This window comes from Podarcis vaucheri (assembly GCF_965113315.1).
Source record: "Podarcis vaucheri genome assembly, chromosome: 4".
NCBI lineage: Eukaryota > Metazoa > Chordata > Lepidosauria > Squamata > Lacertidae > Podarcis > Podarcis vaucheri.
The window spans coordinates 11,002,863-11,019,980 of record NC_138762.1 but is presented as its reverse complement, the minus strand read 5'-3'; the positions used below and the strand labels follow the sequence as shown (position 1 = coordinate 11,019,980).

Below are 17,118 nucleotides of genomic sequence, written 5' to 3'. Positions count from 1 at the left end.
TCCAGGCTAAACATGCCCAGCTCCCTTAGCCGTTCCTCATAAGGCATCGTTTCCAGGCCTTTGACCATTTTGGTTGCCCTCCTCTGGACACGTTCCAGTTTGTCAGTGTCCTATCTGATGCTTTAGCTGAGATTCCTGCGTTGCAGGGGGTTGGACTAGATGACCCTTGGGTCCCTTCTGTGACTCAATCTTAAAAGGGAGAAGCCTCACAGAGACTTTGGCCAGCCTTCTCCCTTCCGCCTTCAAGATCAGAGGGGAAAGGCGCTGCCCATCTTTCCAAATTGGCCTGCGAGGCAGATCCTGATAAGAATCTGGTCTGCAAAGTCAGGAAGTTCCCCAATCCCTGGTTCCTGGGACCTCTATTGTGTCTGTCTCCTTTTCCAAATTAACAGCTCCCTTCCTGTCTTCGCAAGGATGTTGCTCCATTTTCGTTGCACCTTTTCCTGCAACATCCTTTCTGAGATGCAGCAACCCAAACTGTACACTACAAATTTGTCTTACTTGACGCTTTTATTTTCAATCCTTCCTTTAATGGTCCCTAACATGGAATTCTCTTTTTTGCAGCTACGAAACAGAGGGCCTTCTCGGTGGTGGCGCCTGCCCTTTGGAATGCCCTCCCATCAGATGTCAAGGAAACAAACAACTATCTGACTTTTAGAAGACATCTGAAGGCAGCCCTGTTTAGGGAAGTTTTTAATGTTTGATGTTTTATCGTGTTTTTAATATTCTGTCGGGAGCCGCCCAAAGTGCCTGGGGAAACCCAGCCAGATGGGCAGGGTATAAATATATTAAATATATCAGTAGTAGTAGTAGTAGTAGTCCACCACAGACACCAAAGAATGCAGCACGTGATAGATGGAGTCGATCCTTCAGCCATGGTAGGGGAATTGACCCTTGACCTGTGAATAATATCGATTTTCCAAAAATGTTTCTGGATTCATTTGCGCCATATTGGGGCGTAGAGATGGCTTTTAGCAAGAGTCATATCTCATCAAATAAAAGTTATCACATCTTTCTGTTCTTTGTTTCCTCTTCCAGCAGGAGAAAGGGAGTATCTGATTTCTTGCCTTCCAGCACACTCTCCTGGTAATAGTTGAAATTTCAGAACTGTGCTGCCCTTCGTTGAGGACAATGGCCAGATGGAGGCATATTTTGCTATGCGTCTCTCTCTCTCTCCCTCCCCCCCTCTCTCTCTATATATATGTACAATGGTAAGGTAAAGGTAAAGGGACCCCTGACCATTAGGTCCAGTCGTGACAGACTCTGGGGTTGCAGCGCTCATCTCGCTTTATTGGCCGAGGGAGCTGGCATACAGCTTCCGGGTCATGTGGCCAGCAGGACTAAGCCACTTCTGGCGAACCAGAGCAGCACATGGAAACACCATTTACCTTCCCACCAGAACGGTACCTATTTATCTACTTGCGCTTTGACGTGCTTTCGAACTGCTAGGTTGGCAGGAGCAGGGACCGACCAACGGGAGCTCACCCCGTCGCGGGGATTCGAACCGCCGACCTGCTTATTGGCAAGTCCTAGGCTCTGTGGTTTAACCCACAGTGCCACCCTCATCCCATATACAGTGGTACCTTGGGGTAATTACTTAATTTGTTCTGGAGGTCCGTACTTAACCTGAAACTGTTCTTAACCTGAAGCACCACTTTAGCTAATGGGGCCTCCTGCTGTTGCGCCACCGGAGCACAATTTCTGTTCTCATCCTGAAGCAAAGTTCTTAACCCGAGGTACTATTTCTATGTTAGCGGAGTGTGTAACCTGAAGCGTATGGAACCTGAAGCGTATGGAACCCGAGGTACTACTGTATATGTTGGTTGTTGTCTTCTATTTCCATAGTGAATTGTATTTTGGGGTGTAGGCTGTTGAGATGTGTGAGGAAGCTATCTAGTTTTTCTTTCCCGTGTGGCCAAATTACAAAGGTGTCGTCAACATATCTGAGCCAAAGTTTGGGTTTGTGTTCTGACTTGTCTAAAGCATTGGTTTCAAAGTGTTCCATGTACAAATTTGCGATGACCGGTGAGAGGGGTGATCCCATAGGTGCTCCTTCTATCTGTTTGTATCTTTGTCCATTGTGGATGAAGTACGTGTTGGTTAGGCAGTGGTTGGTCAGGTCCAGGATGTATTTGGGTCCAGGATGTATTACCTTTGTAATTTGGCCACACGGGAAAGAAAAACTAGATAGCTTCCTCACACATCTCAACAGCCTACACCCCAAAATACAATTCACTATGGAAATAGAAGACAACAACCAACTCCCCTTTCTTGACGTCCTAATCTACAAAAAACCTGATGGCTCCCTAGGACACACTATCTACCGGAAAAAAACACACACCAACCGCTACTTACATGCACAATCACACCACCACCCTGCACAAATAAACTCCGTAGCCAAGACTCTCATCTCCAGAACCAAACGCCTGGCTGACAAAGACCACTTGACAACTGAGTTACAGAATCTCTCAAATGTGTTAATCGCCAATGGATACCAGAAAAACAAGGTTACGAAGCTAATCCAAAAAGAAACACCCCCCAAAAACCAAGACACAGAAGAAAACAATGGCATGGCCCTCCTTCCTTATATCAAGGGCACTACAGACAAAATTAGCAAAATCCTCCATAAACACAATATCAAAACAGCCTTCTGCACCAACCAAAAAATAGCCAATATCCTCAGAAACCCAAAAGACAAAATCCAGCTGGAAAACCAAGGGGTCTATGAAATACCCTGCAAAGCCTGCCCAGCCACGTACATTGGACAAACAAACAGACGAATAAATGCATATATATATATATATATATATATATACAGATCCCACTCACCATTTGCTGAACCAGTTTCAACAACTGCTTACACATGTGGTTCTATGCATAAAGGTACTCCTGACCGTTAGGTCCAGTCGCGGGCGACTCTAGGGTTGCGACGCTCATCTCGCTTTATTGGCCGAGGGAGCTGGCGTACAGCTTCCGGGTCATGTGGCCAGCAGGACTAAGCCACTTCTGGCAAACCAGAGCTGCGCATGGAAACGCCATTTACCTTCCCACCGGAGTGGTACCTATTTATCTACTTGCACTGGTGTGCTTTCGAACTGCTATGCATAACACTTAGTAAATCATTATGTTCATCCTGCATTTCAACATTGACCAACAACTGGTTACTTTATTATAGTCAGGATGAAGGTGAAAGAGTGAATGTCACATGTAAATATCAGCATTTTTGCACACCGGTGAAATCACACAGTCTCCTGATGAGTCAATCAATGATGGCTGTGACACTCGCTAAATTTGGCTCCAGACCCCATAACAAAGCATACCTTCCAACATTCCTCTGATGAAAATAGGGGCGCCCTATTTAATAATAATAAGTTTATTTGTATCCCGCCCATCTGACTGGATTGCCCCAGCCACTCTGGGCAGCTTCCACCATATATAAAAACATAATAAAATGTTAAACATTTTTTAAAACTTCCCTATACATTGCTGCCTTCAGATGTCTCCTAAATGTTGCAGAGTTACTTATCTCCTTGGTTCAGGGGTCGGATAACTCCATACCGTCCAACATCTCTCCGATGAAAATAGGGACATCCTAAAGGAAAGTGGCGCATTCTGGGATCAAACCAGAAACTCAGGTGGCTTCTGTAAAATGGGAACACTTGGAGGGTCTGGAATTTGTCTGTTCTCTGATTGGCCATTGTGAGAACAGGATGTTGGTCTACAAAGGCCATTGGCCGGACCCAGCAGTGCTCTTCTTATGTCTTTAAATTTAATAATGTTGCAGGAATTTATGTATAGGTTGGAGGGGGTTGCCCCTCCAGCAGATATTGTGCACATGCAGCCCACTACCAAAACCAGCGCAATCACTTTTGTGACTTTTGTGATTTGTCCCCACAAAACACTTCATCACAGTTTCTTCCTATCTATTCAAAGGGCCTTTGCTGCGCGATACCAAATGTAAGAATTCACTGATAAATGTATCTCTGTACTGGCTCACTGGGAAAACTTCAGAATTCATATACAGTGGTGCCTCGCAAGACGAAATTAATCCGTTCCGCGAGTCTCTTCGTCTAGCGGTTTTTTCGTCTTGCGAAGCAACCCTATTAGCGGCTTAGCGGATTAGCGCTATTAGCGGTTTAGCGGCTATTAAAGGCTTAGCGGCTATTAAAGGCTTGGCGGATTAGCGGCTAAAAGGCTATTAGCGGCTTAGCGGCTTAGAAAAGGGGGGGGAGCAGGGAAAAATCGGAACACTCGCAAGATGTTTTCATCTTGCAAAGCAAGCCCATAGGGAAAATCGTCTTGCGAAGCAGCTCAAAAACGGAAAACCCTTTCGTCTAGCAGGTTTTCCATCTTGCGAGGCATTCGTCTTGCGGGGCACCACTGTAGACATGTGAGCTCAGCTACTCAGCAGCCCCTCTGCCTGAGTGATAATCCCTGGCATCCTGATACCTGAGTGCCAGACAGGTAGCCATTCCAGAAATAACAAACCCAGATGAAGACAAAAGGGTGTGATTAACTTGGCTGGGAAACAGGGAAATGTACATATCTCTTTTGTTACACTTGATGGGTGTTTGGTAGAGGGCAAGGGGAACCATGGGGCAGGGTCCAGGATGCTCAGATTACTGTCACCAGACCTCCCCTTTCATGATGTAACCATGACGTATGAGTGATGTAGTTGGGGGGGATGTAACATTGGGATTAGCAGCTAATAAAAGTTTGGGGGCTCTTTTGTTCAGGGATTCCATCTTGTTCCACCTTGTGGCAGGTGGGAGTCCTGTCGCAAGTCTTCAATAAAGACCAAGCCTACTGGCTGCTGTTTTGCTCTGGTATTCCTGGCTGGTGTCCTTGTTTTTTGTCCAAGGGAGCCCTCAGATTTCTCCGTTAACAATAATAAATAAATAAGTGTGACCGTCGGAGTGCGAAAGCCTCTCCCACCATATTGTCAAACAACAGCTGATCATGTATAGATTCACATTGACATTATCTTGGCAAAACACACATGGTAGTTCTCGTTCTACGGCTCCTCCTCTAGCACCAACCCAGCCCCCCTGAAGGAAGGACATGGAGAATGTCAACATAACTGATAGCATCTCCTGGCAGGTGATATTATGGACAAATAAGAACAGTCGCCTGCTTCGCTGCAAAATGAACACCTTCCCCCTTGCAATAAATCTACGCGGAAGCCGCCTTCCAGGGAGTGATTTGTGGGTCGTGAAACTGCAGCCTGTGACCCAGAGAAAGGCATTGGTGGTGGGTGGCACAGGCAGTAAAATGGGCCTTGCCCTCTTCCTTGGCAAACGGCCATAAATCGTTCACATTCCATTTGGCCCGGCTGCGCAAAAGAGGCCATTCGGCTGGGAGAAGAAAAACTCTCCGTTCTGTGCTGGTGAAATCAGCAGGAGGGGGGTGCCGGGCATATTGAGATGCTGGGATAACTCAGATCTCGTTTGCATTTTAATGAGGAAGTCCCTGATTGGCACCTCTCTTGCGAATCAGACCCAAAAAACAACCCCCAACCTTCAAAATTCATACTCCGCTGAATTTTGGGGGATGCCATTCTCCAATGAAGCGAGTTGCACAAAATGCATCGTATTAGGAGGACCAGTGCATAATAACATACCGTATTTTTTGCACCATAACACTCACTTTTTTCCTCCTAGAAAGTAAGGGGAAATGTCTGTGCGTGTTATGGAGCGAATGCCTGCGGGTGGCGGGGGGCATCTGCTGCAGTCGTGAGCAGAGGATCCATGGCTCCCCTTCCTTCCCTCCTCCATGGTTACAAAGCATGGATCCACATGGATCCTCAGGATTTTTGCATTGGGCTACTCCAAACTCACTGTCAGATCACATGTCTGTGGCCACAGCATGAACCACAAAAATCATATATCCACTATTTTCTTTAGAATATTTTTTTTCTTGTTTTCCTCCTCTAAAAACTATGTGCATGTTATGGTCTGGTGCGTGTTATAGAGCGAAAAATACGGTACCTATTAGTGACAGTAACAAACAGAAATACATTTCAGTGGAAGGAATTTCTTTTTAGAATATGCATATTAATCCAACCTGCATGGAATGCATATATTAGGAGAAATTCACACTAGAATGCTAACGAACTTTCAAGAGGAATTAAAAAAGAAAAATCTGCAGGAATGTGGGAAGCTGGATTTAAGTTCGGAAGAACAAGAGAGAACCAAAATGGACTGGTTGTGCATCTTTAGCAATAATAATTTATTAATAATATATATTTTTATATATACCCTGCCCATCTGGCTGGGTTTCCCTAGCCATTCTGGGCAGCTACCAACAGAATATTAGAAACATCAAACATTAAAAGCTCCCTTCAGATGTCTTCTAAAAGTCAGATAGTTGTTTATTTCCTTGACATCTGATAGGAGGGTGTTTCACAGGGCGGGCGCCACCACCGAGAAGGCCCTCTGCCTGGTTCCCTGTAGCCTCGCTTCTGACAGTGAGGGAACCACCAGAAGGCCCTCAGAGCTGGACCTCAGTGTCCGGGTAGAACGATGGGGGTGGAGACACTCCTTCAGGTCTACTGGGCCAAGGCTATTTAGGGCTTTAAAGGTCAGCACCAACACTTTGAATTGTGCTTGGAAACATAGTAGTGACTCACTAAGCTGAGTGTGGCCCACCAGGCATGTTTGGGTACCCACCGGACGCCAAATTATGTGGCGGGGTTGAGAATGTCAGAGCACACACTCTACAGAGAGTCAGTATGATCTAATCCCGGAATAAGGAATCTCAAGCCTCGAGGACAAATTCAGATCTCCAGGTCTCTCTGTCTGGCCCTGTGGCAGTAGTTTGTTAATGCTATATTGCTGCTGAGATGCATAGCAAAAGAAATTCAAAACTTTGAAAGCTGGAACATAAGAAACAATACATGAAGACAGGCTTCATTTTGAACCATATTGTTGCTGCTGTTAAGCGGCCATGTTTGACAGTACAATCCTGTATAGGGAAGTTTTTTTAAAAAATGTTTATTTTTTATTACGTTTTTATATATGTCGGAAGCTGCCCGGCATGGCTGGGGCAACCCAGTCAGATGTGTGGGGTATAAATAGTGAAATTATCACTGTGGAACGGGACATCCCTATTTTCACCAGAGAAATGTTGGAGGATATGCAAGACACCCACCTCTCCCCACCACCTGAATCTTCATTGCCCCATCGCGCCCACTGTGGAGGCATTAATTGCCTCGTAAATCCATTTGATGGCCAGAATCCTGACAGTGGGTGCCATTAAAAATGCCAAATGCCTCAATCCCTCCAGCTAATGAGTAGGCCCCAGTGATTCACATTTCAATCTATATGCAAATGGACCATCCGGCAGGCACTCAGAGCGCCGTTTGTGGCCCTGTTTACTGCCGTCCAGAGAAGCTTCCAGGTTTGGACATCAATCCTGTACAAGACAAGAATGGACAACAGCTTGCGGAGCGTGTGATTTATGAGGGAGAGCTCACAGCCGTGGTGATGATGTCTGGGAGGCCAGCGGTAATTGCTGCCTTGCTTCACGCCCCTCACTCATCCAAAAGCACTCGGTGGTCTTATCTTCCCACAAGGGTCGACATTGATGCCGAAATCCAGCATCGCCTGAGCTCTGCGAGTGCGGCTTTCTCCCGATTGACGTTCAGAGTGTTTGAGGACTGGGACATTCGCAGGGAAACCAAAATGCTTGTTTACAAAGCTATTGTACTAACAACCTTACTGTATGCCTGTGAATCATGGACCACTTACAAACGCCATCTCCAACTCCTCAAAAGATTCCATCAACTGTGTCTCTGAAAAATTTGTGAACTAATGCCAGTGAACTAATGCCAGTGTACTGGAAGAAGCAAAGATCACCAGTGTTGAAGCAATGATTCTTCAACATCAACTTTGTTGGACTGGTCATGTTGTGCGGATGCCTGATGATTGTCTTCCAAAGCAACTACTCTATTCCAAACTTAAAAATGGAAAGTGCAATGCTGGTGGTCAACAAAAGAGTTAAACCTATCTCAAGGCAAATTTTTAAAAATGTGGTATAAACACCAACAACTGGGAAACACTGGCCTGTGAGTGCTCCAGTTGGAGAACAGCCTTTACCAAAGGTGTCATGGGCTTTGAAGACACTCAAACTCAGGATGCAAGGGAGAAACATGCTAAGAGGAAGGCACGCTTGGCAAACCCTCACTGTGCTCAACTCCCACCCGGAAACCTGTGTCCCCACCGTGGAAGGACGTGTGGATCCAGAATTGGCCTCCACAGTCACTTACGGACTCATTGTTAAAACCATGTTCATGGAAGATAATCTTACTCGGCTATGAGTAATTGAAGAAGAAGAAGAAGACTGAACATGTCCCATCACATGGGGCCTAAGTGTCACTCAGCCATCACTGACAATAGGTTCATCCAAGGGTTTCAGACATTTAGTGGTACCTCAGTTCTTGAACGACATCCGTTTGGCTTCCAAAATGTTGAAAAGCGGAGATGTGGCTTCCCATTGGTTGCAAGAGCTTCTTGCACTCAGTGGCAGCCACGTCACATGTTCGGGTTCCAGAAAACATTAAAAAAATGGAAGCATTTACTTCTGGGTGTTCAGTGTTTGAAAACCAAAACGTACGACAACAGAGGCATTCGGGAATTGAGGTTCCACTGTATCCCACTTGTTTTTACTCAGAGATAACCCACTGAAATTAATGAGCAGGACTAAGATAGAAATAAATTTAAGGAACCGCAAAAAGAGGAAGAAGGGAGTTCTGAAATGTTAAAATGACTGTAAAACCATTGAAATGTATGTAACTGAAAATCATAATTTATTTTTTTTTAAAAAATAAAGACATGTAATGATGGCAGCTGGTGAGGCTCTCTGGGGAGAGCAGTCCAAGGTTAGGGAGCCACCACAGAAAAGGCCTTTTGGTGGGAATTGCAGGTGGGTTTCTGGTTGGCCCCTGTGAGACCAGGACGCTGGACGAGGTAGCACATTGGCCTCATCCAAAAGGCCCTTTTTAGGTTCTTATTGAACCTGGACTCTTCTGCATTCAAAGCAAGTGACCTACGACTAAGCTATGGGTGCCCCTCCTGGCGCAAGGGCAACACACAACTCGCCTGGATTGTTCTACTTTGAGAGTTGCCACCTGAGTCATTATGAGCTCTGTAAACAAAGAGCGAGATACAATTGTTAGAAAAGTGCCGGCTTTTATCTTGTAGTCCTTGGCAACTGTCGATGAGAGTTACTCCATCCAATAACTCAAACAGAACAGTTGTGCGGGTTCTCTGGTGTTGTGTTGGGTTTATTGTGTTTTGACAAGCCTTCTTAAATCTCGGTATCTCGGATTCAAATTGGTTTCATGTATGTGACTTTTTTATTACAGTCATACCTCGGGTTACAGACGTTTTGGGTTGCGTGATTTTGTGTTGCGCACTGTGCCGAACCCGGAACTACCGGAATGCGTTACTTCTGGGTTTTGACGCTTGCACATATGCAGAAGCGCTGAATTGCGACCTGTGTGTGTGCAGACGCAGCTCTGCGGGTTGCAAACGTTGTGGGTTGCGAACGTGCTTCCCGCACAGATCACATTCACAACCCGAGCGTCCACTGTATTGCTTTAAAAAAAATTTTTAATATGCAGTTGTTTTAACTGTTTTAATAACGTTATCCTATTGCTAATTGCTTCAGAGCACCCCATGGGAAACATTCCATAAATGAATTTTATGCAAATACGTATATGGATTGTAAAGTTGTTAGGTATAAAGGTAAAGGGACCCCTGACCGTTAGGTCCAGTCGCGAATGACTCTGGGGTTGCGGCGCTCATCTCGCTTTACTGGCCGAGGGAGCCGGCGTACAGCTTCCGGGTCATGTGGCCAGCATGACGAAGCTGCTTCTGGTGAAAAAGAGCAGTGCACGGAAACGCCGTTTACCTTCCTGCCGGAGCGGTACCTATTTATCTACTTGCACCTTGACGTGCCTTTGAACTGCTAGGTTGGCAGGAGCAGGGACCGAGCAATGGGAGCTCACCCCGTTACAGGGATTTGAGCCGCCGACCTTCTGATTGGCAAGTCCTAGGCTCTTTTTAACAGTAGAAAGCAATATACACATCTATGAAATCAAATCAGCCCAACAGCATCACGTGCCCCCACCTCATGACATCATCACAGCCACCCCACCAGTCCCTGGCAGAGACCTGACAATCTCTATATGCCACATAGGAGAAAGTCAACATGCTCAACATGCACAGCCAACATCTAAAGAATTTATTTACTTATTCCTTAACTGATTCTTTGGGGGGGGGACCAAAAGACGATGCCCTGCCCTATCTGAGGAACATAAAGAAGAAAGGCAGTTTCCTTCCACTATGCTCACAGGACTGTAGGAACAGGTGTGGTTCTGAATAGCTTTGCACAGGTTTCCATCTGCTCCTCTCAGAAGGAGGAAACCTTGATTTGTGTCTCTGCTGCTTTTCTCCATCTAGTTTCATGTGTGAGAGCGGCTGGAGGGGCCGTACCACATTTAAAGTGGAGTTGAGGGTCCCTGCTTTGTTGTTGTTGTTGTTTAGTCGTTTAGTCATGTCTGACTCTTCATGACCCCATGGACCAGAGCATGCCAGGCACTCCTGTCTTCCACCTCCTCCCGCAATTTGGTCAAACTCATGTTTGTAGCTTCAAGAACACTGTCCAACCATCTCGTCCTCTGTCGTCCGCTTCTCCTTGTGCCCTCCATCTTTCCCAGCACCAGGGTCTTTTCCAGGGAGTCTTCTCTTCTCATGAGGTGGCCAAAGTACTGGAGCCTCAGCTTCAGGATCTGTCTTTCCAGTGAGCACTCAGGGCTGATTTCCTTCAGAATGGACCGGTTTGATCTTCTTGCAGTCCATGGGACTCTCAAGAGTCTCCTCCAGCACCAGAATTCAAAAGCATCAATTCTTCGGCGATCAGCCTTCTTTATGGTCCATACATCACTACTGGGAAAACCATAGCTTTAACTATACGGACCTTGTCCCTGCTTTAGAGGGAAGATAAATGAGAGAAATGGGGGGGGGTGTTATGGGGGCCTCCCTCTGCCAAACACTAACCTTTCTTTAGCCCTGTGTTCACCAACCTGATGCCTCCCAGATGTTTTGGACTACAACTCCCACCATCCCCTCATCCGCATGGTCACGGGCAACAGAACTTGCCAAAGGCTGCATTAGCTTCTCCTAACAAACACCTTTTTCTCCCTACTAACCCCCATTTCAGGAATCAGAGAGAGACAGAGGAGAAAAGTACCTGAGGACTTTCAGGAGGACCTTATATCAGGCTTCCTCAACCTCGGCCCTCCAGATGTTTTCAGCCTACAACTCCCATGATCCCTAGCTAGCAGGACCAGAGGTCAGGGATGATGGGAAATGTAGTCTCAAAACATCTGGAGGGCCGAGGTTGAGGAAGCCTGATCTATATCCTCCAACACACACCATCTGCAGGTGGCCTACTTTAGAGAAGATAGATCTATATATGAAGGACAGTCCTCTATTTGAAGAAGTCCTCTATTTCAAGGGCTATTTGGAACAACAACAACAACATCAGCAGCAGCAACAACAACAACAATTTATTTTGCCCCGGCCACTCGGGGAGGCTTCCAACAAAATACAGTGGTACCTCGGGTTACATACGCTTCATGTTACAGATGCTTCAGGTTACAGACTCCGCTAACCCAGAAATAGTACCTCGGGTTAAGAACTTTGCTTCAGGATGAGAACAGAAATCGTGCTCCGGCAGTGCGGCAGCAGCGGGAGGCCCCATTAGCTAAAGTGGTACCTCAGGTTAAGAACAGTTTCAGGTTAAGAACGGACCTCCGGAACGAATTAAGTACTTAACCCGAGGTACCACTGTATACAAATATACAAAAACATAACCGCAACAAAACGTTACACATCACACATTAAATGTGTCCAAGGCTGCCTTCATATGTCTACAGTAGGTCATATGTTTATTTATCTCTTTGGCATCTGACGGGAGGGTGTTCCACAGGGTGGGTGCCACCACCGAGAAGGCCCTCTGTCTGGTTCTCTGTAACTTCTCTTAATGAGGGAACCAGGCAGAAGGCCCTCGCAGCTGGACCTCAGTGAACGATGGGGATGGAGATGCTCCTTCAGGTATACAGGGCTGAGGCCATTTACCAACACTTTGAATTGTGCTCGGAAATGTACTGGGAGCCAGTGGAGGTCTTTCAGGACCGGTGTATTTGTGGTCCTGGCAGCCGCTCGCAGTCACCAGTCTGGCAGCTGTGTTAGTTATAGTTTCTGGGTCACCTTCAAAGGTAGCCCCACGTAGAGCATATTGCAGTAGTCCAAGCAGGATATAACCAGAGCATGTAATACTCCGGCAAGACAGTGTGCAGGCAGGTAGGGTCTCAGACCCAGTCCAAGTACCACAGGGCAGGAAGACAGAAAGCTGCCTTCTATCAGAACAAAACAATATTCCATCTAACTCCATCTAGGCCAGGGGTCAGCAAACTTTTTCAGCAGGGGGCCGGTCCACTGTCCCTCAGACCTTGTGGGGGAACTATATTTTGAAGGAAAATAATGAACAAATTCCCATGCCCCACAAATAACCCAGAAATGCATTTTAAATAAGAGAACGCATTCTACTCATGTAAAAACACACTGATTCCTGGACCGTCTGCGGGCTGGATTTAGAAGGCGATTGGGCCGGATCCGACCCCTGATCCTTAGTTTGCCTACCCATGGTCTAGGCTCCTTCAGGGGCGGAAAGCATGGGGGCCTCAGGAAAATGATGGACTACAACTCCCATCAGCCCTAGCCAGAGTCACCAGTGGTAAGCAATGATGGGAGTTGTAGTCCAAATGTATCTGGAGGGCTCCTCTGACTGGCAGAATGTCTCCAGGCTCTCAGGGAGAGAGAGGTACTTCCTGTCTCCTCCTACCCTATCTGTAATGGCTATGAGTTACTCGTGCGTAAACTGGTGCCTTTCTCGGTTAATTTGCCTTGTTAAACCTTTCTGACTGCGCAGCCCCTTCTCATCGCGGCTGCCTCAGTCACTGGCAGAATCCGTCAGTGGGCGTTTCTTGAACCTCTTCCAGCATAAAAGTTGTTTGACACCCAGTCTCCTCCTCCTCTCACTGCGCGGGAGTCTTCTGCGCAGGGAAGGCGTGGGTAGCGGAGGACCTGGGCTCTCCTCACTGATGTCCAGTGAAGAGTCCTGGAGCCCTCTCTCCAATTCCCCCATCTGCCTCCCTTTATCCCCGGTGTTGCGCTGATTGGCTTCCCCCTCTACTGAGCTGTTTCTCCCCCTGCTGCTGGGTCCTTCGCCAGCATCATCTGGGAGCCTCCCCTTCGCCTCTCCCTCCGAGGTCAGTTCCCTGACACTACCGTTTGACTGGGATGAGATCTGAGACCCATCTGCATGCAACACTTTCGTTTACTATGGAGCTACAGCTGGTACATAACTCTTTTTTAAAAAATGTTTTTTATTGGTGCTTCCTTTAATACAAACAAATAAAATACAGTAAAATTCAACAATCATTTACCCACATTCCTTCCCCACACTCTGCTGAGCATTGACTTCCTTCCCTCACTTCAACAGGTTTTCTTATGTCAGTTACTTTTCCACAGTTTCATATTGTATATCCAATCCTATCTACGTCGTAACATTTATTTCAGTCCTGCCAGAGTCTTCAAATTTCTACAGTTATTATTTATGTACTCCATAAATTTACTCCAATCTTTTTGGAATTTTGCTTCCTCCTGATTTCGGATCCTACAGGTCAGTTTTGCTAGTTCCACATAATCAACCATCTTCGTCTGCCACTCCTCTATTGTTGGTAATTCTGGTACTTTCCATTTTGGAGCTAACAAAGTTCTGGCAGCAGTCATAGCATACATAAATAAATAACCCTTGATCTGCTTTTTATATTTCCTCTCCCATCAAGCCTAGGAAGAAAGCTTCCAGCTTTTTCGGTAAAGTGTATTTAAATCTCTTTTTCAATTCGTTATAAATCTGTTCCCAAAACTGTTTCATTTTCTCACATGTCCACCACATGTGGTAAAAATCTCCATCTTTATCTTTGCATTTCCAACATGGCTTACTAATCATCCTGTACATTATCGCTAGTTTGTTGTTGTTTAGTTGTTTAGTCGTGTCCAACTCTTCATGATCCCATGGACCAGAGCATGCCAGGCTCTCCTGTCTTCCACTGCCTCCCGCAGTTTGGTCAAAGTCATGCTGGTAGCTTCGAGAACACTGTCCAACCATCTCGTCCTCCGTCATCCCCTTCTCCTTGTGCCCTCCATCTTTCCCAACATCAGGGTCTTTTCCAGGGAGTCTTCTCTTCTCATGAGGTGGCCAATGTCTTGGAGCCTCAGCTTCAGGATCTGTCCTTCCAGTGAGCACTCAGGGCTGATTTCCTTCAGAATGGATAGGTTTGATCTTCTCGCTAGTTTAACAGGTGTCAAATACCCAGCTGGTACATAACTCAGTGGTAAACAAAGGGGTTGCAAAACAGAGTTTTTAGTTCTTTCCCCCCCAGACTGAACCATTCACCTGTTCTTGAACTACTGTATTTTTTGCTCCATAAGATGCACTTTTTCCCTCCTAAAAAGTAAGGGGAAATGTGTGTGCGTCTTCTGCAGCGAATGCAGGCGGGAGGCTCTGCTCAGCGCTCCCTTTAAAGAGCCGTGTGGAGCATGTATGCGGCTCTTGGGGGCTTTTCCCCCAGGAGGGAGAAGGGCAGCCCGTCAGTCCCTTCTCCCTCCTTAGGGAAAAGCTCCCAAGAGCCCCAAGCCCCCACACATGCTCCGCGCGGCTCCTTAAAGAGAGCGCAGCTCTTGGGGACTTTTCCAGGAGGTGGGGGAAGGGACTGACAGGCTGCCCTCTGTCCCTTCCCCCACCTCCCAGAAAAGCCAGCAAGAGCCTTTGCTCAGTGCTCCCTTGTAAGGGCTCCCTTTCGTCCCTCATCCCGCTTTGCTGGGAAGCCAGCAGAAGAGGCGCTGCGTAGCTATCGCTCTTGCTCTGCTGGCTTCTCAGCAAAGCAGGAGGAGGGACGGAAGGGTTTAAAGCAAGAAAAGCAACAGCCGCTTACGTGCTCTGCGCAGAATATTTTTTTTCTTGCTTTCCCCCTCTAAAAACTAGGTGCGTCTTATGGTCAGGTGCGTCTTATGGAGCGAAAAATACGGTAAACCTGTATCGCGGACAAATGCTGTGATCCTTTAATGCAGCCCAGCAGTACCATAAAACAGACACACAGAGGCCGCAGTTTTTACAGCCCCTTTGCTCCTCACCCGTTCCTCCTCTCTTTGTTTACCCAGAAAGCAGGTTGCCACAACCAATTTGCCAGCCGCTAAAGATGATAAGCTCTGGCTCTCAACAGACCTTCCCTCTGCCCAACAATATTTGCTTCTCTTTAAACTTACAATGCGGAAGGGAAAAGATGCCGGGATGAGCGGATAGGTTCTCTGAGCTCAGACAAAGCTCAGCTTTCCTCTCCTTTTATGACAAGAGCTGATACAAACAGGTTGCATCACAACTTTCTTCAGCAGGGTAGTGGCCAATTTCAGAAATGCAGTCCCCTCGTGAGAGTCACAGCCCCATGTAAAGTTTTTGCAGCCTTTTAAGATTCTACAAGGGACGCAGGTGGCGCTGTCGGTTAAACCACAGGGCCTAGGACTTGCCGATCAGAAGGTCGGCGGTTCGAATCCCTGCGACGGGGTGAGCTCCCGCTGCTCGGTCCCTGCTCCTGCCAACCTAGCAGTTCAAAAGCACGTCAAGGTGCAAGTAGATAAATAGGTACTGCTCCAACGGGAAGGTAAACGGCGTTTCCGTGCGCTGCTCTGGTTCACCAGAAGCAGCTTAGTCATGCTGGCCACATGACCTGGAAGCTGTACGCCGGCTCCCTCGGCCAATAAAGCACAATGAGCGCCACAACCCCAGAGTCGGTCACGACTGGACCTAATGGTCAGGGGTCCCTTTACCTTTACTTTTAAGATTCTACAATAATCTTATAATCATAGAATAATAATGATTTGGGAGGCATTGCAACAATCAGTGCAGATCTCCATGTGTTGCTGCTATTTTCTGTGTATGTGTAAATGATTTAGAGTGCTCCAATATCTTATTTTGCAGTGACATAGGCTGTGTTTTCCTTTATGCTCAATTGTACATAACAACTTGCACACTGTTATCTTGAAAACAAAGCACCCCCATGCGTCCCTATTTTCCAGGGACAGTCCAGGATTTACAGGAGCCATCCCAGTTTCACAGGTCCAGCAAATTTATGATGGCTATTTTCCCAGATTCCTTCACAATGGGAGTTGCTTTTGATCTCCATTAATGCTATAGAGGAACTGCGCTGCCCACATCGTGAACGATATCAATTTTCTCTGATGTCTAATTTTCAAATATAAACAACTGGACACCGGAGGAGATCTAAATTTGTATGAATGCCTCTTATATTATGGATCATATGCAAGATTATTTTTGGGGGGAACCATACGTGAATGGTGTATCAACTTCCCTTTTCCTCCTTTTTCCTTTTCCTTTTTCAGCAAGGTGTCTCATTAAGTTCCCGCGATCTTCTCTAATCACTGCTGTGTAGTTACTTTATAGCTGTTTCCCCTCCAACCAGCTGAGAATGATATAATCTACTCCTTGCATGATGCCAAACACTCCCTAGCTAGTTAATCTACACAACACACGTCAGTGATTCCCTTTAAGCTAATCAAGGACTAAGGCCGATGAGATACAAGAGATAAAAGTGTCCACTAGCCCTCTTCCAGAAACGGGTGGGGGGTCACATAAAAATAGCCAGGGAACTATCCACCCCCTCATCTCTGACAAGGTTTCTTCTTAAGCCAGGGGAGCAACACAGTCGCTTAAAATTAGCACTGTCAACAGAGAGCGGGCACGCAACTTACCTGCCGTAGAATAACCATGGCTCCTACGTAAAGTCATCGGCAGTCACCACCAGTGGACCTGAGGAAGAAAGAAGAATCAGAGAATCAGAGGGACTAGTTGGTTACCACTTGCATTTTGGAGAGGTTGAGATTACGATCAGCCAAGAAGCATCGTTTTGTCAAACACACACGCTTGGAACTGTAAGCAACAACAACAACAGCACGCACCGCTATAAATGTGACA

The 17,118-nt window shown here is 46.6% G+C and overlaps 1 protein-coding gene across 3 annotated transcripts in view; it reads right to left on the bottom strand.

Annotated features, from left to right (window-relative positions):
- MYO7A (myosin VIIA) overlaps positions 1–17,118 on the bottom strand; it is a 175,240-nt gene that overhangs the window by 136,907 nt on the left and 21,215 nt on the right. For all 3 annotated transcript variants that reach the window (XM_082218967.1, XM_082218968.1, XM_082218969.1), the window contains exon 2: positions 16,896–16,953. In XM_082218967.1, coding sequence (XP_082075093.1) covers positions 16,896–16,913 — 18 coding nt within the window. In that variant the 5' untranslated portion in view covers positions 16,914–16,953. The remainder of the gene's footprint in view (positions 1–16,895; positions 16,954–17,118) is intronic.